Below are 25,222 nucleotides of genomic sequence, written 5' to 3'. Positions count from 1 at the left end.
CTGAAGAAAGATATTATAGAAGATCTCAGAAGATGGAAAGATCTCCCATGCTCATGGATTGGCAGGATCAACATTGTAAAAATGGCTATCTTGCCAAAAGCAATCTACAGATTCAATGCCATCCCCATCAAAATTCCAAATCAATTCTTCAACGAATTAGAAAGTGCAATCTGCAAATTCATCTGGAATAACAAAAAACCTAGGATAGCAAAAACTCTTCTCAAGGATAAAAGAACCTCTGGTGGAATCACCATGCCGGACCTAAAGCTCTACTACAGAGCAATTGTGATAAAAACTTCATGGTACTGGTATAGTGACAGACAAATAGACCAATGGAATAGAATTGAAGACCCAGAAATGAACCCACACACCTACGGTCACTTGATCTTCGACAAGGGAGCTAAAAACATCCAGTGGAAGAAAGACAGCATTTTCAACAAATGGTGCTGGCACAACTGGTTGTTAACATGTAGAAGAATGCGAATCGATCCATTCCTATCTCCTTGTACTAAGGTCAAGTCTAAGTGGATCAAGGAACTTCACATAAAACCAGAGACACTGAAACTTATAGAGGAGAAAGTGGGGAAAAGCCTTGAAGATATAGGCACAGGGGAAAAATTCTTGAATAGAACAGTTATGGCTTGTGCTGTAAGATCGAGAATTGACAAGTGGGACCTCATGAAACTACAAAGCTTCTGCAAGGCTAAAGACACCATCAATAAGACAAAAAAACCACCAACAGATTGGGAAAGGATCTTCACCTATCCTAAATCAGATAAGGGACTAATATCCAATATATATAAAGAACTCAAGAAGGTGGACTCCAGAAAGTCAAATAATCCCATTAAAAAATGGGGCTCAGAACTGAACAAAGAATTCTCACCTGAGGAATACCGAATGGCAGAGAAGCACCTGAAAAAATGTTCAACATCCTTAATCATCAGGGAAATGCAAATCAAAACAACCCTGAGATTCCACCTCACACCAGTCAGAATGGCTAAGATCAAAAATTCAGGTGACAGCAGATGCTGGCGAGGATGTGGAGAAAGAGGAACACTCCTCCATTGTTGGTGGGATTGCAAGCTTGTACAACCACTCTGGAAATCAGTCTGGCGGTTCCTCAGAAAATTGGACATAGTACTACCGGAGGATCCAGCAATACCTCTCCTGGGCATATATCCAGAAGATGTCCCAACCAGTAAAATGGACACATGCTCCACTATGTTCAAAGCAGCCCTATTTATAATAGCCAGAAGCTGGAAAGAACCCAGATGTCCCTCAACAGAGGAATGGATACAGAAATTATGGTACATTTACACAATGGAGTACTACTCAGCTATTAAAAAGAATGAATTTATGAAATTCCTAGCCAAATGGATGGACCTGGAGGGCATCATCTTGAGTGAAGTAACACAATCACAAAAGAACTCACACAATATGTATTCACTGATAAGTGGATATTAGCCCAAAACTTAGGATACCCAAGATATAAGATACAATTTGCTAAACGCATGAAACTCAAGAAGAATGAAGACCAAAGTGTGGACACTGTGCACCTTCTTAGAATTGGGAACAAAACACCCAGGGAAGGAGTTACAGAGACAAAGTTCGTAGCTGTGATGAAAGGATTGACCATTTAGAGACTGCCGTATCCAGGGATCCATCCCATAATCAGCTTCTAAACGCTGACACCATTGCATACACTAGCAAGATTTTGCTGAAAGGACCCAAATATAGCTGTCTCTTGTGAGACGATGCTGGGGCCTAGCAAACACAGGAGTGGATGTTCACAGTCAGCTATTGGATGTATCACAGGGCTCCCAATGGAGAAGCTAGAGAAAGTACCCAAGGAGCTAAAGGGATCTGCAACCCTATTGTTGGAACAACATGATGTACTAACCAGAACCCCAGAGCTCTTGTCTCTAGCTGCATATGTATCGAAAGAAGACCTAGTCGGCCATCAATGGAAAGAGAGGCCCATTGGACTTGCAAACTTTATATGCCCCAATATAGGGGAATGCCAGGTCCAAAAGAATGGGAATGGGTGGGTAGGGAAGTGGGGGGCGCTATGGGGGACTTTTGGGATAGCATTGGAAATGTAATTGAGGAAAATATGTAATAAAAATATTAAAAATTAAAAAAATCACTTTCAATAAAATAATAAAATAAAATAAACTGAAAACAAAATAAAAATGAGAAAGCTTACTATTAACTTATTTCCCTAATATTTTATAAACAGAACACATGATGGAACTAGTTATATTGATAGTTTGGTGATTAACTCACAATGCCCAGAATAACACTGACTTCATCCTCCTGGGGATTCTCTGAGAAGCATTAAGGGAATTTGTAAGTGTTTAAAGAATCATTTTGAAACTAAAATAAGAAATGTTGTCTCCTTATAGTCTGGATTTTCCAGACAAATAGTAGTGCTGCTGCTATACTTTTTGTGTTTCTTCCTGAAAATTATCAATGTTCCAGTTTTCTACTGTTTTTGAAGGATTTAGGTGAGAGAGAAACGTTTGCATGATTCTGTTTTGCAGATTACAAAATATTTAAACAGGAGCTTGAAATACTAAATAATCTTAAAGAAAACCAGCCTCCAAAATATTGATTAGCACCAGTAATTATCCACATGAACACAGTGGTGGACATTCACTGTTAGTGAAGGTAACAAATCTGTCAGAAGGTTTGAATGTAAAGTCCTAGTAATATTAAATTAATGACTGATTAGAGCATTCAACATATTCAATTTTTATGTAAGTTTTTCCTAACTGAAGTACAATCTGATGCTCAAATAATACTTACTTTATTTTTAGAATGAGAAAGTTGACCTTTGTCTTTGTGTGTGTGTGTCTGTTGCAGTAAAATTCTTTAATTTCCTTAATAATGAGATTATGGGTGTTTAATGATTATGATGATAATAAGATCCTTATATCTTTCATGTATCACTCACTCATAAATTTATGAAGTGAATGCATTACAAAACAGTATGTTTTGAAAGATTCATATTTTACTAGTAGGGATATTCTTACTTTGGCTGTTGGAATTCATAAAGAAAATCTAATTAGTTAATTCAGGACAAAATTCTCATATAATTCTCAAAGTAAAGCATTTAACAATTAATGAAAAAAAGAGGCCATGACTTTGAAAGAATAAGTTGGAGTATATGGGAGGATTTAGAGAGTGGAATGGGAAGAAAGAATTACTGTGATCATATTATAATCTGAAAAATAACAGTAATAATAACATTATGGGTTTGTTTATGTAATAGTTCTTTCAGTATAATTCATAGTTAAGGATTTTGAAATTCATTCGTTCTTCCTGAATTTTCAGTAAAAATAAACTGGCAGCTCACAATTGGTTACTTGTGGTGATATTTAACTTTCAAAAAGATAGCATCTACTTATATTTTAAAATTGCATAAGGCCTGTTTTTATATTGTTTTCTCATAGTAAAATATTTTTATGTTCCTCAAGCATCAGTAGTATGACTCTATAAATATGAAAGTCAGCACTTGTCAGAAATAACATAGCAATGTATATACATACCTCCAATAATATTTTTTTCCTTTTCAAAAATAATAAGCAAAACAGTAGCACACATTTGCAAACTCAGCCCTTAGGTGATAGAGGCAGAAGAATCACTGTATGTTCGAGACGTAATCTCCAAAGCAAGTTTCAAGCCATCAAACACTACATAATCAGAACGTATATCAAGAAGGAAAAAAAAAAGGAAACCTTGAGTTCCTTCAAATACTATAGGTCATGAATAAACCCTTGATTTCATAGAAATGGTAAAATTTGCATTCTTAAATGGTGACAAGACATTCAGGAACAAATGGAATAAAAAAATCTCTTTAAAACTTTTACAGCATTTGAATTCTAAACATATACTATACCAGAATTATTATAACCTTGTCACACTGAAAATGTTTTTTGTTAAATTATCCATATTGAGTGAATTATTTGAGGACATACTGTGTATATATAAGTAGATATTATAAGTACTGAATATATTGTGTTTGTATGTTTAGGAATATATCTATATATCTATATCTATATCTATATCTATATCTATATCTATATCTATATCTATATCTATATCTATATCTATATCTATCTATCTATCTATCTATCATCTATTTATCTATCATCTATCTATCTACGTATCTATCTATGCGTGTGTGTGTGTGTATGATACACATAAGAGTAAATAAAGAGAGGCTGTGGATCTGAGAGAGAGCAAGGGAAGAGATATTGGAGATGTTGAAGTGAGGGAAGAAAACAATGTAATTACATTTTAATTAAAAATAATGACTTTGTAAAAGTAGGCAAGTGATACAAATGTATAAACAATAATGAAATGAAATCTCCCCTTAGGACTACATCAGGAGCACAAGTCATGACAGTTGTATCATTTCTTTGTGACTGTTCCTTATTTATTCTTCCATTATAGTGATTGTTTGGGATAGAGATGACAGCAGAAAACCAGACTGTGGTGGCAGTGTTTGTTCTCACAGGACTCACTGAGAGGTCCGAGTTGCAGGTTCCCCTCTTCCTGGTTTTCTTCACCATCTACCTCATCACCATTGTGGGCAACCTTGGGCTGATTGCTCTCATCTGGAAGGACCCTCACCTCCACACTCCCATGTACTTATTCCTGGGAAGCTTAGCTTTTGCAGATGCCTGTGCTTCATCTTCTGTGACTCCCAAGATGCTTGTCAATTTTTTATCTAAGGATCACAAAATGTTCTTGGTTGAGTGCTTCACCCAGTTTTATTTCTTTGGTTCCAGTGCAACAACAGAATGTTTCCTACTGTCAGTGATGGCCTATGACCGCTATGTGGCCATATGCAACCCTTTGCTTTATCCAGTGATGATGTCCAATAGCCTCTGTATGAAATTTATATATGTTTCATATATTATAGGTTTTCTACATTTAGCAATTCATGTGGGCTTGTTAGTGAGATTAAATTTCTGTAAGTCCAACATCATACACTATTTCTACTGTGAAATCTTGCAGTTATTCAAAATTTCCTGCACTGATCCTACAATTAACATCCTTCTGGTTTTAATATTTTCAGCTTTGATACAAGGTTTTACTTTTATGACTATTATTGTCTCCTACTTCTCTGTCATTTTTGCCATCCTGAAAACAAAGTCTGAGAGGGGCAGACGCAAAGCCTTCTCCACCTGCAGTGCTCACCTGCTCTCCGTGTCTCTGTTCTATGGTACAATTTTCCTCTTGTATGTGCGTGCTGGGTCTGGATCAGGTGAAGATAAGGACAGAATGTATTCTTTATTTTACACCATAATAATTCCCTTTCTAAATCCTTTTATATACAGTCTGAGAAACAAAGAGGTAACATCTGCTCTGCGAAGAAAAATGAAATAAATTATTTCCAGATAAGTTTCAGGCCAATTCTTCCTTCTTTAAGCGAGATGGGAAATCTCTAGAATTATGGCTTGGAATCTTTTCTTCCAGGTCACCAGTAGCTCATGAGTTCCTGTTAAAGGCACTGTGCATCTCGTCATGTTTTCTTGTAATGTTTGGCAATGCAACCCACAGTTAGTGCATCTTTTGTTCCTTTGCACCTGAGCACTTGGCTTCTACAGACTAAGTGTCTCTTAGGAAATTCCAATTTTATGAGGAGTAATTGGAAATACTACTCACAAATTATGAGAAATAATAATAAAATGTGGTCCCAACTGAGACAGGAATACAAAGTTATTTTCTTGAATGCCCCTAGCACAGAAAGTTAATATAGCTTTTTGGATTTTTGACCTCTGTAGAATAATGAAAACAAATCTCAATCTCTTTCTCTTAGTCAAATATATTCCCAAGAAATGTAGAATTTTAGGACAAATGTTAAGAGAGTCTAAAAGCAATATTGTAGCATATTGGGAGCAACTGGAATGACTTTAAAAGGGTAGAGTATTAAAATAAATTATTACTCATGCTTATAACTCAACATATATTTGTATAGATATTGCAAGTAGTGATGTATCCAAGAATATATAAATTTATATTTTGGTATAGTAAAATAAATGTCAGTAGTCAGCCTTGTGTTTGCCATTTTCACTGATAACAATATTTGAATAGAAGGTAAGGAAAAAAGGAACATACATGAATTATAAGAACTTGCTAGGATGATAAGTGGCAGTGAGTTCTCTCTCAACTAGTGGTTGTTATCTTGGCTCATGATTTTATATGTTATTCATATTACATAGAATTAAATGAATCAACTGTGAACAACAGAATCATATTCCTCACTCAGTCTAGCTTTTCCAGGAACATTTACTAAGAAAAAATAATTATAAAAAGGAGAATTAAAGTTTCATAATTGTGAGTATTTATATGACAATTTAGTTGTTGTTAATTTAATAATTCCAAGAACTTTGCCATGTAGTTTAGCTAAATATTTAGGTATCAAACAAATATATTTTATCACATACCTCTTGATAAAAATGCTTTAAAGAGAAGTATAACTTCAATACTATAACTTTCAGATTCTTTAAATTAGGTTTCCAATAACAAAGAAAAAATTCTGCCTGTGACAATATTTTATTTTATTGTCTTGCACATCCAATCTACAATTAAAGGAAACTTTCACAATATTATATATCCTATGTGATTTATTTTACAAATACTAAAGTAAAAATTTCCATAACATGTTTATTTTTATCTTAGTGAATTTTTTCTACATTTTACCATTGGTATTTTCAAAGTATTGTTATAAATACCTTTAGTTACTTATAAACTCATGAGACATTTATATTTTCTTGTGTATGATATACACTTATATACTCTTTTTTGTCTCTATAGTCACACAGGTAATATGTAATTTTACCTGCCTTATTTTTAATAAAGTTCCATGTCTTGTTCTAGACTGCCTTGTATGGAAATTAGTTAACAGTTCCTTTCAGTTGAAGAAACTGACATTTGGATACTCACAGCCTCATCACAAGACAGCCCTTATACTGGAATGTAATTGAAGTGATTACTTGATGGAAATGTTCATGGATCTATTGTTCCACTTAGTAGTCAAGGTTTTTCACTTTCTAACCAGTATTTTTTATGAAATACTGACTTGCTGACATATGAAAGCACGCTAAGTACTCCTGAATACAAGGTGATAGTTAAGCTACCTAAAGTAAGAATTTGTCAGTCCCCAGTTCTGATCTTCCTTGGGCTCATTCAATCAGTCAGATAGTATTCAGGGACCAAGACCTAGGAATGTCTCTGTAGTGTTTCTAGTTCATTCATTTGACATTCTTGTTTAAAATGGAATAAGCCTGAGTAAAATACTTCACTAAATAAGCACTATTTGATTCCTTTACATCTTGTTTGATTATGTTACTATACTTAAATAACTGGTATAAGAATGAGAACAGATATTTTTATAATGATCCCAGAATGGTTTGATGTTGAGGCTTATATAAGAGGAATTATGGGTAAGAATTCTTATATATAAAACTTAGATGATACAACTATAAATAAGGAGGAAGGAAGAAAAGAAGGAAGGGAGGAAGAGGGGAGAAGGAAAAGAAGAGACGGGGAAATACAGATGACAGAAGAGAAGAAAGAAGAAAAGAAGAGAAGATAAAAGAGAGGTCTTTGCCTGAATTAAACCATCATCTTTATGCATTTCTCACACAATTTCCTTGAAATTTTATAAGTTTGCAATATATTTACTATTTTTTTCATTCAGAGCTCTAGTGGGTATTGAACTAAAAATGTTACAGGTGTGGGGCAAATACTGGTGCTGTATCACCTTAATTGTTTTACTATAAGTTCTTCATGTAGTCTGTTCAATGAGCCATTTACTTTATAAAATCCAGTATTTATAATTTGAGAAATAATTGCACAGAAATTAAGTTTGAGAAATTTCAATTGATTAATGGGTTGGGATTAGATGGTGGCAAGAGAGTGAACACAGAAAGAAAGAACGAAATAAAGAGAGAGAGAGAGAAAGAGTGAGAGAGAAAAAGAGAGAGAGAAGGAGAGAGAGAGAGAGAGAGAGAGAGAGAGAGAGAGAGAGAGAGAGAGAAAGGAAAGAAAGAAAGAGAGAAAGAAAGAGAGAGAGAGAGAGAGAGAAAGAGAGAAAGAAAGAAAGAATTGATATTTTTGATATTGGGCTGGCTAATGAAATCCCCTGTGTGCTACTTGAAGAATTAACATGATAACATACAGGTGGTTGTAGCTGAGACAACTACATAACACATAAAGCTTATTGTCAACAATATGACACTCAATTGCTTAGTAGTTTGAAAAATAATCAGGCGCTAATTACTAACACAAATAAAAACTGCCATTAAAGTTTTATGTTGCTGTGCTTACATTGGTATAACCAGATGAAATGCCAGGAACGGTGCTAGACTTTTAAACTTACTCTGTTTATTGGGATGTGGAATATTATATCTCCAGTAGAAAGTGACTTCTGGCATTGTATTGGAAAATGAACAAAAAAGGATATATATATATATATATATAGAGAGAGAGAGAGGTATGCTCTATGAAGAGTGACGAGATGTGACTTGCTGCTGGTTTTTTAAATTTTTTTTTGTTTTGAAAACTCTTTTGTAGGTTTATTTGTATGGAATTATTTAAAGTCTGTATTAAAGAAGAAAAGTGTACAATAGTAAATAGAATATAAATGATCTATTAACTAATGTAAATAAGAAAATATTACTATCTCAAAAGCTATTAAAATGTTCCTAATGAATACAAGCAGATTGGAATATATATTAGAAAAGGTGAAATATTGTTTTTTAAAAAAGACATAATATCATATTGCATAGTATATGGCCATGAAAGACATAAAAGCAAACACATATGGATATTCTATGTGACACATGATTGTTAGTTTTCTTTATACTTCCCACTCCTTTAGAGAAATGAGAAAGCCAAGTCCAGAAGCCTTGAGGTCTGTCTTGTTCCCTCTGTGTTCCGTCTTCTACTCCATACCTCTAACAAAAATCCCAGATAACTGCAGCCTTTAGCCACCACCAGATGAATTGCCTACAGCAATTTCCTCCCTTTTGACCCCTCTGGGCAAATTCTGCAGCAGCTAGCTTCCCCCGCCCCTTCTGTACCCCATTTCTCAGACCACTGCTCTCCCTGCATCCCTGGAGGCCTGCTGCTGCCAAGGCCAATCAGGTGAGCTCCTCATTCCCCAAACCCTTTCTGCTATGTCCCCATCAAGTCCAGCAGCCCTGAGGTTTGACCTGTGCTCTCTGCAATCCATCTTCTGGCCCATATCTTTAACAACAATCCCAGATTATCTACAGCTCTCAGGGACCACCAGATGAGACCCCTATCACAATTCTTTGCCTGCTGGCCCCCCTGGGCAAACTGAGTAGTGGTGAGCTCTGCTCTGCCCCTCTGCACTCCATTTCAGAGGCCACAATTCCACCTACATCCATAGAGGACTGCTGCTGTCCAGGACAAACAGAGGCCTCAGGGACGAGCACTACCTGCATCCCTGGAGGTCTTCTGTCACCAGGGACAACCAGCAGCCTGAAGGCAACATAGACTACCAGCTTTTCATTCATCACTGGAAGCCTGACACTACCAGGGACAGCCAGCTCAACCTTCAGTTCTAGAGGCCTGTTAACATTAGGGACTACCAGCTCTACCTGCACCCCCAGAGGCCTGCTAAAATCAGGAAAAACCAGGCCCCTAACACTAGAGACAACAAAATGGCTAGAGGCAAGCATGAAAATAAAACAACAAAAGCTAGGGCAATAGGGCACCACCTGAACCCAGAAATCCTACAAGAGCAGCCTTGAGTATACTAACCTAACTGAATCACAAGACAATATGAACTTAAATCTAATGTTTTGAAGATGGTAGAGGACTTTCAAAGGAAAATGAATAAATCCCTTAAATAAATACAGGAAATACAATCAAACCGGTGAAGGAAATCCAAAAAAAAAAAAAAAAAAGGTTTAAGACCTGAAAATAGAAATAGAGGCAATAAAGAAAGCATATATTGAGGGAATACTGGAAATGAAAAACCTAGAAAAGAGAACAAGAACTACAGACACAAGCATCACCAACAGAATACAAGAGATGGAAGAGAGAATCTCAAGTCTACACAATAGAAGATATAATAGAAGAAATTGATACATTTGTCAAAAAGAATAATGCTAAAGCTAAAAAGATCCCAACACAAGACATCCAGGAAGTTTGGGGCACCATGAAAAGGCAAAACTGAAAAATAGTGGGAATAGAAGGTGACAACTCCCAATTCAAAGGCCCAGAAAATATCTTCAACTAAATCATAGAAGAAAATGTCCCTAACCCAAAGAAAGAGATACCTTATAGACATGTAAGAAGCTCATAGAACACCAAATAGAGTGGACCAAAGAAGAAAATCTCCCACCACATAATAATCAAAATATAAAGGTACAGATCAAAGAGAAAATATTAAAAGCTACAAGTAATAAAAGAAAAATAACATATACAGGCAGACCTAGTAGAATTATACCAGACTTCTGAACAGAGGTTTTAAAAGACGGAAAGCCCAGGCAGATGTCTTACAACCTCTAAGAGATCACAGATGCCAGCTCAGACTACTATACTCAGAAAAATTTTCATTTACTAAAGACTGAGAAAACAAGATATTCCACCACAAAACCAAATTTAAACATCTTTTGACTAATACAGCTCTACAGAGGATACTTCAAAGGAAACTCACCAAAAAGAAGGTAATGATACCCAAGAAAATACAAGAAATTGATAATCCCATACCAGAAGAAACAAAAGAAGGCACACACACACACACACTCACACTGACACCCTTATTATCAATACAACAGGAAATAACAATCACTGGCCATTGATATCTCTCAATATTAATGGACTCAATTCCCCCAATAGAAACACTCAGGTTAAAAATGTGGAACTTATTCTGTTCCCTATTCTAAGGAGGAATGAAGTATCCACACTTTGGTCTTCCTTCTTCTAGATTTTCTTGTGCTTTGCAAAATGTATCTTGGGTATTCTAAGTTTCTGTGAGTGCATATCAAGTGACTTCTTTTGTGATTGGGTTACCTCACTCAGGATGATATCCTCCAGATACATCCATTTGCCCAAGACTTTCATAAATTCATTGTTTTTAATTGCTGAGTAGTAGTCCATTGTGTAAATGTACCACATTTTCTGTATCCATTTCTTTGTTGAGGGACATCTGGGTTCTTTCCAGCTTCTGGCTATTATAATAATAAGGCTGCTATGAACATAGTGGAACATGTGTCCTTATTACCAGTTGGAATATTTTCTGGGTATATGTCCAGGAGAGGTATTGCTGGATCCTCCAGTAGAACAATGTCCAATTTTCTGAGGAACTGCCAGACTGACTTCCAGAGTGGTTGTACAAGCTTGCAATCCCACCAGCAATGGAGGAGTCTTCCTCTTTCTCCACATCCTTGTCAGCATTGGCTGTCACCTGAATTTTTGATCATAGTCATTCTGACTGATGTGAGGTGGGAATCTCAAGGCTGTTTTAATTTGCATTTTCCTGATGAAATTTTCAGGTGCTTCTCAGCCCTTCGGTATTCCTCAATTGAGAATTCTTTGTTTAGCTCTGTACCCCATTTTTCAATGGAGTTATTTGAATTTCTGGTGTCCAGCTTCTTGAGCTCTTTGTATATATTGGATATTAGTCCCCTATCAGATTTAGGATTTATAGGGAACAAAAAACCCATGGAAGGAGTTACAGAGACAAAGTTTGGAGCTAAGTTGAAAGGATTGACCATCCAGAGACTACCCTTCCCCGGGCATCCATTCCATAATCAGCCACCAAATGCAGACACTATTGCATATGCCAGCAAGAGTTTGCTGAAGGGACCCTGTTATAGCTGTCGTGCATGAGGCTATGCTAGTGCCTGGAAAATACAGAAGTGGATACTCACAGTCATCTATTGGGTGGAACACAGGGCCCCTAATGGAGGAGCTAGAGAAAGTACCCAAGGAGCTGAAGGGGTCTGCAACCCTATAGGTGGAACAACAATATTAACTAACTATTACCACCAGAGCTTATGTCTCTAGCTGCATATGTAGCAGAAGATGGCCTAGTTGGCCATCATTGGGAAGAGAGGCCGCTAGGTCTTGCAAACTTTATATGCCCCAGTATAGGGATACGCCAGGGCCAAGAAGTGGGAGTGAGTGGGTAGGGGAGCAGGGTGGGGGGAGTTTATAGGGAACATTTGAGATAGCATTTGAAATGTAAATAAAGGAAATATCTAATAAAAATAGCAAAAACGCATAGAAAACAAAACAAAACGAAAACAACAACAAAAGATAACAAAAAACCCCCAAACAAACAAACAAACAAACAAAAGAATGTGGAACATAACAGGATCTATCATATATGGCTTTCTCCTGAGAGGCTCTGCCAGCGTCTGACATGCGTAGGTAGAAGCTCATAGCCAACCATTGAACTGAGCTTGGGGGTCTCCAATGGAGGAATTGTAGAAGGGACTGGAGGAGCTGAGTGAGTTTGCAGCCCCATGGAGGGAGCAAAACTTTCAACAAGCCAGTACCCTTGGAGCTCCTTGGGACTGTACCAAAAACTAAAGAGTACACATGGGGAGACCCATGGCACTGGACACATATGTGACAGAGGATGGTCTTGATGGACATCAGTGGGAGGAGAGCTGTCTTAGTCAGGGTTTCTATTCCTGCACAAACATCATGACCAAGAAGCAAGTTGGGGAGGAAAGGGTTTATTCGGCTTACACTTCCATGCTGCTGTTCATCACCAAAGGAAGTCAGGACTGGAACTCAAACAGGTCAGGGAGCAGGAGCTGATGCAGAGGCCATGGAGGGATGTTCTTTACTGGCTTGCCTCCTCTGGCTTGCTCAGCCTACTCTCTTATAGAACCCAAGACTACCAGCCCAGGGATGATCCCACCCACAAGGGGCCTTTCCCCCTTGATCACTAATTGAGAAAATGCCTTACAGTTGGATCTCATGGAGGCATTTCCTCAACTGAAGCTCCTTTCTCTGTGATAACTCCAGCTGTGTCAAGTTGACACAAAAATAGCCAGTACAATAGCCCCTTGGGCCTGAGGAATTCTCTGCCCCAGTGCAGGGGACTTCCAGGGCAGGAGGATGAGATAGGGTGGGTGGAAGAGCACCATCATAGAGGAAGGGGGAGGGGAATGGGATAGGGGGGTTCGAAAGGGGAAACCTGGACAGGGGAAAACATTTGAATTGTAAATAAAGAAAATATCTAATCAAAAGAAATAAAAAAAGAAACACACCTCAGCAACAAAGAAAGATATTACCTAAGAGTAAAGGGCTAGAAAAAAGTTTTCCAAGCAAATGGACCCAAGAAACAAGGTGGAGTAGCCATTCTAGTATTTAATATCTAATAAAATAGACTTTCAACTAAAAGCAATCAAAAGAGATGGAAAAAGGATACTTCATTCTCATTAAAGGAAAAATCCACCAAGATGATGTCTCAATTCGGAAATGCTATGCCCCAATACAAGGGCACCCACATTAGTACATTGAAGATAAATGGTCTAAGAAAGAAATTAGGGAAATATCACCTTTCATAAAATGCACAAATAATATAAAATATTCTGGTGTAACTCTGACCAAGCAAGTTACAGATTGGTATGACAAGAACTTCAAGTTTCTGAGGTAAGAAGTTGAAGAAGATATCAGAAGATGCAAGTTTTCCCATGCTCATGAATTGGTAGAATTAACATAGTGAAAATAGTCATGTTCCCAAAAGCAATCTACAGATTTAATGCAATTCCCATTAAACCTTCAGTGCAAGTTTTTTACAGAACTTGAAAGAGCAATTTTCAACTTCATGCGTGAGGTTGGAAAGGAATAGGATACCTAAAACAATCCTGAATAATAGAAAAATTTCTGAAGCAATTACTCTCTCTCATCTCAAGCTGTACTACAAGGCAATGGTAATAAAAACTGCATGGTATTGGTATAGAAGCAGACAGGTTTATCAATGAAATTGAGTAGAAGACTCAGAAGTAAACCCACATACCTAGGGACTCTCAATTTTTGACAAAGAAGCTAAAATCATAACATGGGGAAAAAAGAAAGCATCTTCAACAAAAGATTTTGGTCTAACTGGATATCTGCATGTAGAACAATTCAAATAAATCAATATTTATCACTGTGAACAAAACTCAAGTTTAAGTGAATCAAATAACATAAAAATGTATACACTAAACATTATAAGACACAAAGTGGGGAATAACCTTGAACTCATAGGTAAAAGGAAACATTTTCCTGACCAGAACAAACACTTGGAGAGGAAATTCACTGAAAATATATCTATGTGTCAAATAGCATCAGGAAAACATGCTGGACACTATGAATCATCCGGTACATAAAAACAAAAAGTCACTGGAATGCCACTACCCAAGGATTATGGATTTCCCTGTGGAGTGTTAAAACAGAGATTTTGTAGTGAAAATTAGTTAATTTTGTTACTCAGAGATAGTTACAAAAATTTAAGGGAATAGTCAGTTTAAATCAAATTGTTAATAGTTATTAGCTATTTCTTTGCTGTGTCTCACTACTTATTCAGCCTACCCAATTTAGTGAGCTTCAGGCCAGTGAGTTACTCTGACCAGAAAAGAAATCCTTAAAATATAAAACCCAACTCAACCCAACCAACCAACCAACCAACCAACCAACCAACCAACCAACCAACCAACCAAAACCATGGTGGAGAATGCTTAAGGAAAGACATTTGAGATTGATTTCTCAGCTCCCACATGAATACACAATGATGTAAGCACACACATTAACAAACAGGTACACCCATAAACATAAACATTTACATACATACACACATACACACACAATTTACAATTCATATTATTTATAAGAACATGCATGTTTATATTCACATAATAAGTATAAATACATACTTTACTCATATAATATATTGGATAGTACTTTGATTGTTTTCTTCTCTGTTCTTTTGTTCTAGTCTCTTGCGTTCATCCAGACAATAACTGCCAACAATTTGGGTTAATAATTTCATCTTATCATTATAGTTTTCAGCGTACATATCTGCACATTTTTATTAAGAGGAAGATTGAGAATTTTAGTAATTTAAACTCTGTTAACTGTGATCAAGTAATATATACTTCTCTATGTATTTTTTCTTATTTTGCGTATATGTTAAATAGTGGGAGGACTCTATCATTCTGTCCTCTGTAGATTGTAAGAAAAAGAAAACACACACAAAGAACAGTAGGGGAGCTGTAGATGTGATACTTCCCAGGGAGGAGCACACAAATTGACTATGCAATGTGAAATTGGAAAACACACATATGAGTTATATTAGATGAAATGAACAGTTTATATTTAGAAATTTACAGGCAAATATGTATACTTATACATATACATACGCACATAATAACAATTAATAAAAAGAGAGCCTGTGAATTTGAAGGATTGTGAGGAGAGGTATACAAGAGGTCTTAGAGGGAGGAAAGGGAAGGGAAGGGAGAAATGTAATTATATTTTAATTCCCCAAATGACAAAAGCTAAGGAAATGAACAGCTGCCATTTCACATTCCCACTGCTATGAACAGATCCACTCCTCCTGCCTTCCTTGCTATGATGGATGGAACGCTCTGTGAAATCCTGAGACTAAACCAATCTTTCCTCCTTTAAGGTTGTTCTGTCAGACATTGACCAGAGCCACACAAGAAACTAATACAGTAATCAAAAAAATTGCAACAGCTAATATTGGAGAAAATTATAATGTCATCTATAGATCTTCTCTTTTTGTGAATAGATGGCTATGAATGGAAAAGTCTATTGGACTGTATTCAGAAGACGTTCAGAGGATCTTATGTGAACAGTGGAAAGATGACTGAGAATGGAAAACAAACAAACAAACAAACAAACAGCAACAACAACATGACAGAATAATCTGCCCCATGAACTGATCACCAAAGCTTGTGACCTTCCTTTCTAGAAACACAATGTTGATGTAGCTTTGGTTTGAGAATGATACATCTCATTGATATTTTGCAGAAACTCAGGTCATACTTAGAATCTTCTGTTTGTTGAGGCTTGCCCCTTTTAACACAACTGTAACCATTGTATGTAGTCTTTATTTTGCTCATAAGGTGAAATTAAGTTCAGGTTCTCAGACTCCACTTCCCAGAAATAATTATACATAGCTGACACTGAAAAATTAGCCATAGCTGACACTGAAAAAAATTCTCCTAAAAGGTCATAACGCTATCACTGTAATACTCATGCTCTGTTAACTCAATATTCTGGAACACCCCTAACTGTCACCTCAGTTACCTCACTTAGGACCAATTACCTTAAAAGTCAGCTGATAATACTTTTCTGGTTAGCCAAAATGTAATACACTTCCTCCCTTTGCCTTCTGAACTTCTACACTTGTTTTTTCCAATGAAAAGCCTTCTCTAAGAACAGGCAAGCATCACAGTTTGGCTCCTGAGTCCTCTGTTACCCTAATTGATTAGTCTTGGGGTATGCTCTCAATAAACCATTCTTGCTTAATTGAGATCGGTGTTCTTATGATTTGTGGGATGATTTCTGACACCCGACATTGTGGTATTTCTCCAGATAGCTTGACTCAGATGAGGCTACTGCATTGAAGGAAGTCAGGTGTGGAGCTGCCTTGAATAAACAGAAAGAAGTGTATTGCCAGGGGCTGTTTTGGGCTCACTAGCAATCTGACCACTTCTGCAGCTCTGACTGACTAGCAGGTCAGTCATACTATACAGGTTTCACAGCACAGTCTATGCAGACTATACAGGTTTCACAGCACAGTCTATGCAGACTATACAGGTTTCACAGCACAGTCAGTCTAACGATTATCCAAGAAGTACAGCTTATGTGATTGAATTTTTCATTACATGTTACAAGTTCAGTCACCAATTACAAAATACAAACAGAGCAGTTTTATTTTTATTATTAGTCATATAACTACAACTTAAAAAATCTAAAAAATTCCTCCTTCAAAGCAAGCACATTCATCATATGACATTATATGACTGATTTTAGGCTTCAATAAAAAATATCTGAACTGGTCTTTATATGAATACTAAATACTGATATCTAGCTCCTTTTATTGTGTTTTTCATCATCTATGCTGTAAAGTAGGAAAATTTTCATTTTAGTCAATATATCTTAATTACTGAACTCTGTTCTTCCAGGGATGTACTCTGTATAGCCCCTTATCTTTAAACTACATTTTCAGAGAACTCTAAGCTATAATAAAAAGAAGCCTTGAACCTGTAACCTTTTCTCGTGGCCTGTGAGAGTTTGTCAGTTGTCTCCATTTACCCTGTACCAAATGTACTTTTTGAATTTGCTCAGTAGCAGTCACCCCAAGAATATTCCTCAGACATAATTTTCTCAGGAAAAGACATAAAATGAAACATAGTGCACAAAGTCCCAAAGAATGCAGCATGCAGAGGCCAGAACCCAACGGGTAGAGAGAGAAGGACAGTGATTGCAGCATCAGCCCAGCCTTTCTGGGACGCTGTCCACAGCTGTCCTGGCTTCATGACTCTCTCCACTTCTAGTGGCTGTGGCTGTGTCAGTGTACATTATGAATATCAAGTGTAGTTAGATTTTTTTCTAATTAGATATTATGTATAAGACACTCTAGGCAGAGAAATAAAGTCTCACTCTGTCAATCAACTAAGACATTAGGATTGATTAAACATGCAGTTAATGTTATAGTCAATAACTTGTACACACAATGACCAAAGCATTTTGACTATATAACATCATTAGTTATGATTTTCATCTTTTTATTAGATATTTTCTTTATTTACATTACAAATGTTATCACCTTTCCCAGTTTCCCCTCCGAAAATCCCCTATCTTTTCCCCCACTTCCCATGCTCACCAACCCATCCACTCCTGCTTCCAGGCCCTGGCATTCCCCTATACTGGGACATAGAACCTTCACAGGACCTAGGGCCTCTCCTCCCATTGATGGCCGACAAGGCCATCCTCTGCTACATATGCAGCTGGAGCCATGGGTCCCACCATGTGTACTCTTTGGTTGGTGGTTTAGTCCCTGGGATCTCTGAGGGTACTGGTTAGTTCGTATTGTTGTTCCTCTTATGGGGCTGCAAACCCCTTCAACTCCTTGTGTCCTTTCTCTAGCTCCTTCTCATTTTAATGAGGCTAATTTAGCTTATTAATGTATCTATAGTCTTATCTTCACAGAAAGTTATACATTTTAAGTGAGTAGAATGATATATATTCTGGGTGTTGGTAAAGATACGTGAATTTTATGAAGGCCATTCTTGTGAGAACTGGATGTCTCAGTTACAAGAATTGTTGTAAGAGAATAATGTATATGTCTACATAGTGAAAATTACTGCTAATTTTCACTGCTTTTCATAGTGAAAATTGATTCTGAAGTGAATTGTGATGATAGAAAAATCTGCATATAAAAATTCAAACTAAGATGCTTTGTACATTATTGAAAGAACGGTGCCAAGCTTACAGTATTTCAAGAATGGCTTATGGCTTGCATATCAGTTTGTTTGATAGCCCTGTTTCTGGACTCAGAACACTGGAAGAACATTGGGGTTGGAGGGAAAATATGGAAAGATGGTCACAGATTTGGATGTGTGTTCTCTAAGGTATCTTTGGAACTTCCAAATTAATATCAAGTTAACTAGGTAGCTGTGACTAAGAGGAATGAAAATAATCTTTTTACAAGTTTTGCTTAGTGATTTTGTAAAACCATTTCCCCTGTGAACTCTGATAACCCAATGCATTTTTATTATAACTAGTTATGTGCACGATGTAAAGATTTGTTCTCAATGCCCACTGGAACAACTTTGACTTTATTCTGCTGGGACTGGCTTGGGAACTTGAGAGAATTTGAAGATGATTTAAAGAATCTGTTTGTAATGGAAGATAAAATGCCAAACCTTTTCATTTTGGAGTTTCTAGATGGAACCTGGCTCACAGATAATACCATTTCCCCCCATTTATTTTATACATGTTGCAGAAAATAAATAGTACATTTCCAGTTTCCCACTGTTTTACAGGAATTGGGTGAGAAAGCAGGCTTTGAGATTATTGTTTGTTTACCTTTGTAATTTGTAAATGTACAAAATGATTTTCATAAATTAAATGTCATAGAAGATTTTGTAAGAAATTACCAACTGCAAAGGGGACAGGGCAGGCACAGACAAATGACAGTTTGAAAATATGTTTCAATGGGAGTTTTACAGCATTAGTAACACCATTACTGAGATGGTTTCCACTGATTCACAAAACAAAAGCAAAAATTGAGTAATGACTTGAAAATTCAAGGTTTCCAAGGAAAAATTTATAGTCTGAAAAGTTTTCTTAATTAAGACATGGTTATCCTGCAAATCTCCACTTATTTGTAATTTTTCTGAATGATAAAAAAAATCTGTCTTATGAAATTTGTGGTTGAGAGGCATAAAATTTCTTCAAATTTGTAGAATCATGAGAATGGAAATGAAGATGCAGAAAGCAAGCTCCACAGATCCCTCTTGTCTCCCAGTGTATTATGCAACTATTAGGTTACACAATTATTATTATATTATTTGACTATTTAGTTAAAGATTATTAATTCTAAGGTCAATTATACATATTAAGTCACTTGGAATAGTTATATCTGGATAAATATCTTAGGGATTGAAATTTGTATCATATAGTCTGTCTCATGCAATATTTACAACTCTGTACTTACAAGTAATAATTCTCAAAAGTTTTGTTATTTATCTATTTTTTTGTTAATAGAATAACAGTTCAAAATCTTTCCTTAAGTGGATAATCATTTCTGAGAAATAAACTTCTATTTATTTTAAAATTACATGAAAGAAACTTTCTGAACCTTTTAGCACACATAAATATCTTGATATTTGAAAATATAACAATTCTTTTGCTTTTATTTATTCATTTTATTTAAAAATTTTCATATAAAAATTTGAACTTCTTTCAGAAATTTCAAAATGTCAGAAATATCTGCTTATTCATACAATCTAAAATATATAAATTATATATTTCAAGCAGATACACACAGAAGAAATATTAATAACATTATTAAAATTAAGAGATATCTAAAATCTTTTTTCATGATCCCTATGAATATAATTATAGGTAAGTTTAATACAAATGTATGTATTACCAATGCTGAAAATTTTCTTACCTATACAATCTAAAGGACTATGACAATTTCCCTGAATATTATTTCTGTAATTTATTTAATTTAATGCACAAAAACTCAAATTATACTTCTAATTTTTACATTACAAAAAAAATCTTCTATTGTATATGTAGCAGAGAACTGCCTTGTCTGTCCTTAGTGGGAGTGGATATGCTTGGTCTTGTGGAGGCTTGATGCCCCAGAGAAGGGGGATGCTAGAGGGGTGAGGTGGGAGTGGTTGGGTGGGTTAGGGAGCAACCTCTTAGAGGCGAAATGGAGGGGGGGTGGTGTAAGCAAGTGAAGGTTGGTCTGGGAAAAAAGGCAAGATTTGAAACATAAATAAGTAGAATAATTTATATAAAAATATAACACCAGGACTTTGCTGTTCTCAAGTCTTACTAATATGTTCTCGGCAATTCTCCACCCACCCCTTAAAATATTTATATTGAGTGAACATACACACATAGATACAGTGCTGTGTACAATTATTATTTATATGAGTTAGTGCTTATGAAATTCTAGTTGACTTATCCTTCTCTTTCTCACCTATTTCCCTCAGTCAAGGCTCTACCACATAGCAGCAAAATCAGAATTATTAATTTATTGTATTATATCCATTTTTAAATTAAGAGATTATTTAAAATTATAGCTTATTTGGCTGCAATGTGATCAGAATTATTTTTACTTCCATATATTTTGGTCTTCTGAAATAGTATACATTGTGATAATTTTCAATTCAATTGATAATAATTCTTTTTGTGACTAACTTTTTTTAATGCACCATGACATGTTCACCTGTTTCTATTTATTGTACCTTAGCTAGAAATCAATTGTTTACTATTAGTGTATCTTTTTCTGTCCAGTGTTGTTTATATTTCCAGAATATAACTAAAAGAACGGTAGGCTGGCTAATAAATATATATGTAATTCAAGTAAGTTGGATTGTGTAAAGTTGCTTTCTCAAAGGCAGCTGCAATTAGTATTCTACAAGCAATACAGGAAAGCATCAGTTTCCTCACCTTAGTCATCAGCGAGCACTTTGACTAATTTTAATTTATGCTACTCACATACATGAGTAGGGGTGTGTGTGTTTGTTTATGTTTTTTTATTTTCATCTAGGTATATGCAGTGTTTATAGTAAGAATCTATTCTTACATATTTCCAGATGAGTAGTTGACAGTGACAACATAACCTACCGCACCATTTACGATTTCCTACATTATAAAAACATGTATTTGTTTTTAAAATTCCCTTTATTTACAATCTGAGATCTGTTCCAATGCCTAGCACACTTCTTTATTATTAAATGTCTTTGTATCTTGGTTATAAAATCTTTAAACCTCAGTTCAATATCAGTTGAGACACACTCAACTAATCTTACTGTTTATACTCTTGGTACAGCAATCTGTTCTATTCACTTGAGTTTTAACAAGTTATTCAGTTCTAAATGCTGCAAACGTGTATTGCATTTGTAAGATTTAAAAGAATTTCCACCAAGTGTACATATTACTTCAGGTGTATTATAGTTTAATTTTTTTTATTGATGAAAGTTTCGATGCATTGTAGATAAATACCAAAATTTTAGAGTTTGGGATTAGAAACATCCGTTTGGGATAGTGACAGTGATAACAACATTTTTATAATTTTTCTGGAACTGTCTTTCCTGATTCTTTCATTTTAGTGATTGTGGAGCTCAGCCATGGCAGAAGGAAACCACACTCTGGTCACTGAGTTTATCCTCATGGGACTCACCGACCATCCCACGCTAAAGGCTGCCCTGTTCCCACTGTTCCTTGTCATCTACCTCATCACCATGGTGGGAAATCTCGGACTGATTGCTCTCATCTGGAAGGACTCTCACCTCCACACCCCTATGTACTTATTCCTCAGCAGCCTGGCATTTGCTGACTCATGCACTACATCCTCTGTGACTCCCAAATTGATTCTCAACTTTTTATCTACAAATCATGAGATAACCCTAGTTGAGTGCTTTGTTCAATTTTATTTTATGGGTTCCAGTGCAACCACGGAATGCTTTCTCCTATCTGTGATGGCCTATGACCGCTATCTGGCCATTTGTAACCCCTTGCTTTATCCAGTGTTGATGTCTAATAGACTCTGTACTCAGTTTATAGCCGTGGCATACTTACTTGGTTTTCTACACTTGGCAATTCATGTGGGTTTGTTACTTAGACTGACTTTCTGCAGATCCAACATTATACAATATTACTATTGTGAAATTTTACAACTTTTCAACATTTCTTGCATTGATCCAACAATTAACGTGTTTGTGCTTTTAATCCTTGCAACTTCTATACAAGTCTTCACCTTTGTAACTGTCTTGGTTTCATATATCCGTGTCCTCTTTGCCATCCTGAGAAAGAAGTCTGATAAGGGTAGAAGCAAAGCCTTCTCCACATGCAGTGCCCATCTACTCTCTGTCTCTTTGTTCTATGGAACTCTTTTTCTCATTTATGTTTGTCCTGGGTCTGGGCCTGTGGGAGACAAAGAGAAAATGCTTTCTTTGTTTTATACAGTCATAATTCCTCTGCTCAACCCATTTGTTTACAGTCTGAGAAACAAAGAGGTTATAAGTGCTTTTAGAAGAGTAATGAAGAATACCTGATAATTGTACAACTTTTTAGATGTGTCTCCCTCACAATTTTATAAAAATAAGACGAAACATTAATAGAAAAAAAAATAGGTCCTAAGAAGTGACATTATACTGGAGGGTCAGTATCCTCTTCTGGGTATGTCCAGCTTTGAATTTTATGTCTGATACACTAGTAATTCTTATCATATGGGTTCAGTGACGTTCTGGTAGCACAGTTCATAAACACCTTAGCTTTTCTTTTTTTTTTTTTTAAATATTTTATTGGGTATTTTCCTCATTTACATTTCTAATGCTATTCCTTAAGTCCCCCATACCCTCACGCCCACTCCCCTAACCACCCACTTCCACTTTTTGGGCCTGGCATTCCCCTGTACTGGGGAATATAATGTTTGCAAGTCCAATGGGCCTCTCTTTAGAGTGATGGCCAACTAGGCTATCTTTTGATACATATGCAGCTAGGGTCAAGAGCTCATGGGTACTAGTAAGTTCATAATGTTGTTCCACCTATAGGGTTGCAGATCCCTTTAGCTCCTTGGGTACTTTCTCTAGCTCTTCCATTGAGAGCCCTGTGATCCATCCAATAGCTGACTATGAGCATCCACTTCTGTGTTTGCTAGGCCCCGGCATAGTCTTACAAGAGACAGCTATATCTGGGTCCTTTCAGCAAAATCTAGCTAGTGTGTGCAATGGTGTCAGTGTTTGGAAGCTGATTTTGGGATGGATTCCCGAATATGGCAGTCTCTAGTTGTTCCATTCTTTTGTCACAGCTCCAAACTTTGTCTCTGTAACTCCTTCCATGGGTGTTTTGTTTCCAATTCTAAGAAGGGGCAAAGTGTGTACACTTTGTTCTTCCTTCTTCTTGATTTTCATGCGTTTACCAAATTGTATCTTATATCTTGGGTATCCTAAGTTTCTGGGCTAATATCCACTTATCAGTGAGTACATATTCTGTGAGTTCCTTTGTGATTGGGTTACCTCACTCAGGATGATGCCCTCCAGGTCCAATCATTTGGCTAGGAATTTCATAAATTCATTCTTTTAATAGCTGAGTAGTACTCCATTGTGTAAATGTACCACATTTTCTGTATCCATTCCTCTGTTGAGGGGCATCTAGGTTCTTTCCAACTTCTGGCTATTATAAATAAGGCTGCTATGAACATAGTTGGGCATGTGTCCTTCTTACTGGTTGGGACATCTTCTGGATATATGCCCAGGAGAGGTATTGCTGGATCCTCCAGTAGTACTTTGTCCAATTTTCTGAGGAACTGCCAGACTGATTTCCAGAGTGCTTGTACAAGATTGCAATCCTACCAACAATGGAGGAGTGCTCCTCTTTCTCCACATCCTTGCCAGCATCTGCTGTCACCTGAAGTTTTGATCTTAGCCATTCTGACTGGTGTGAGGTGGAATGTTGTTTTGATTTGCATTTCCCTGATGATTAAGGATGTTGAACATTGGCTGACCAGGGCTGGTGAGATGGCTCAGTGGGTAAGAGCACCCGACTGCTCTTCTGAAGGTCCAGAGTTCAAATCCCAGCAACCACATGGTGGCTCACAACCATCCACAACGAGATCTCGCGCCCTCTTCTGGAGTGTCTGAAGACAACTACAGTGTACTTACATATAATAAATAAATAAATCTTTAAAAAAAAAAGAAAAAAAAAAAAAGGATGTTGAACATTTTTTCAGGTTCTTCTCAGCCATTCGGTATTCCTCAGGTGAGAATTCTTTGTTCAGCTCTGAGCCCCATTTTTTAATGGGGTTATTTGACTTTCTGAAGCCCACCTTCTTGAGTTCAATATATATATTGGATATTAGTCCCCTATATGATTTAGGATAAATAAAGATTCTTTTCCAATCTGTCGGTGGTGTTTTTGTCTTGTTGATGGTGTCTTTTGCCTTGCAGAAGCTTTGCAACTTTATTAGGTCCCATTTATCAATTCTTGATCTTACTGTACAAGCCATTGCTGTTCTATTGAGGAACTTTCCCCCTCTACCCATATCTTCGAGGCTTTTTCCTACTTTCTCCTCTATAAATTTCAGTGTCTCTGGTTTTATGTGGAGTTCCTTAATCCACTTAGATTTGACCTTAGTACAAGGAGATAGGAATGGATCAATTCTCATTCTTCTACATGATAACCACCAGTTTGCTAGCTCCATTTGTTGAAAATGCTGTCTTTTTTCCACTGGATGGTTTTTAGCTCCCTTGTCAAATATCAAGTGACTATAGGTGTGTGGGTTCATCTCTGGGTCTTCAATTCTGTTCATTGGTCTACTTTTCTGTTGCTATACCAGTACCATGCAGTTTTTATCACAATTGCTCTGTAGTACAGCCTTAGGTCAGGCATGGTGATTCCACCAGAGGTTCTTTATCCTTGAGAAGAGTTTTTGCTATTCTAGGTTTTTTGTTATTCC

General features: G+C 36.4%; 2 protein-coding genes across 2 annotated transcripts; both read left to right on the top strand.

Moving 5' to 3' along the window:
- The first annotated feature begins 4,476 nt into the window (after window positions 1–4,476).
- LOC110287637 (olfactory receptor 5AC1-like) lies at window positions 4,477–5,397 on the top strand. The gene has a single exon (XM_021154200.1). The coding sequence runs from the start codon at window positions 4,477–4,479 to the stop codon at window positions 5,395–5,397; it is 921 nt and encodes a 306-aa protein (XP_021009859.1).
- A 16,496-nt stretch (window positions 5,398–21,893) lies between these two features.
- Window positions 21,894–22,820, top strand: LOC147000663 (olfactory receptor 5AC1-like). The gene has a single exon (XM_085832072.1). It carries the CDS (start codon window positions 21,894–21,896, stop codon window positions 22,818–22,820), a length of 927 nt encoding a protein of 308 aa, XP_085688198.1.
- The last annotated feature ends 2,402 nt before the right edge of the window (window positions 22,821–25,222 follow it).

Source organism: Mus caroli, unplaced genomic scaffold, assembly GCF_978045245.1.
Source record: "Mus caroli unplaced genomic scaffold, Mus_caroli_1 scaffold_17, whole genome shotgun sequence".
Lineage (NCBI taxonomy): Eukaryota > Metazoa > Chordata > Mammalia > Rodentia > Muridae > Mus > Mus caroli.
The sequence above is the reverse complement of the archived record's forward strand: the minus strand, read 5'-3'. Positions and strand labels throughout refer to the sequence as shown.

Bases quoted from the DNA above. Each gene is read 5' to 3' on its own strand.
- LOC110287637 (XM_021154200.1), top strand. From the start codon at position 4,477: ATGACAGCAGAAAACCAGACTGTGGTGGCAGTGTTTGTTCTCACAGGA.
- LOC147000663 (XM_085832072.1), top strand. From the start codon at position 21,894: ATGGCAGAAGGAAACCACACTCTGGTCACTGAGTTTATCCTCATGGGA.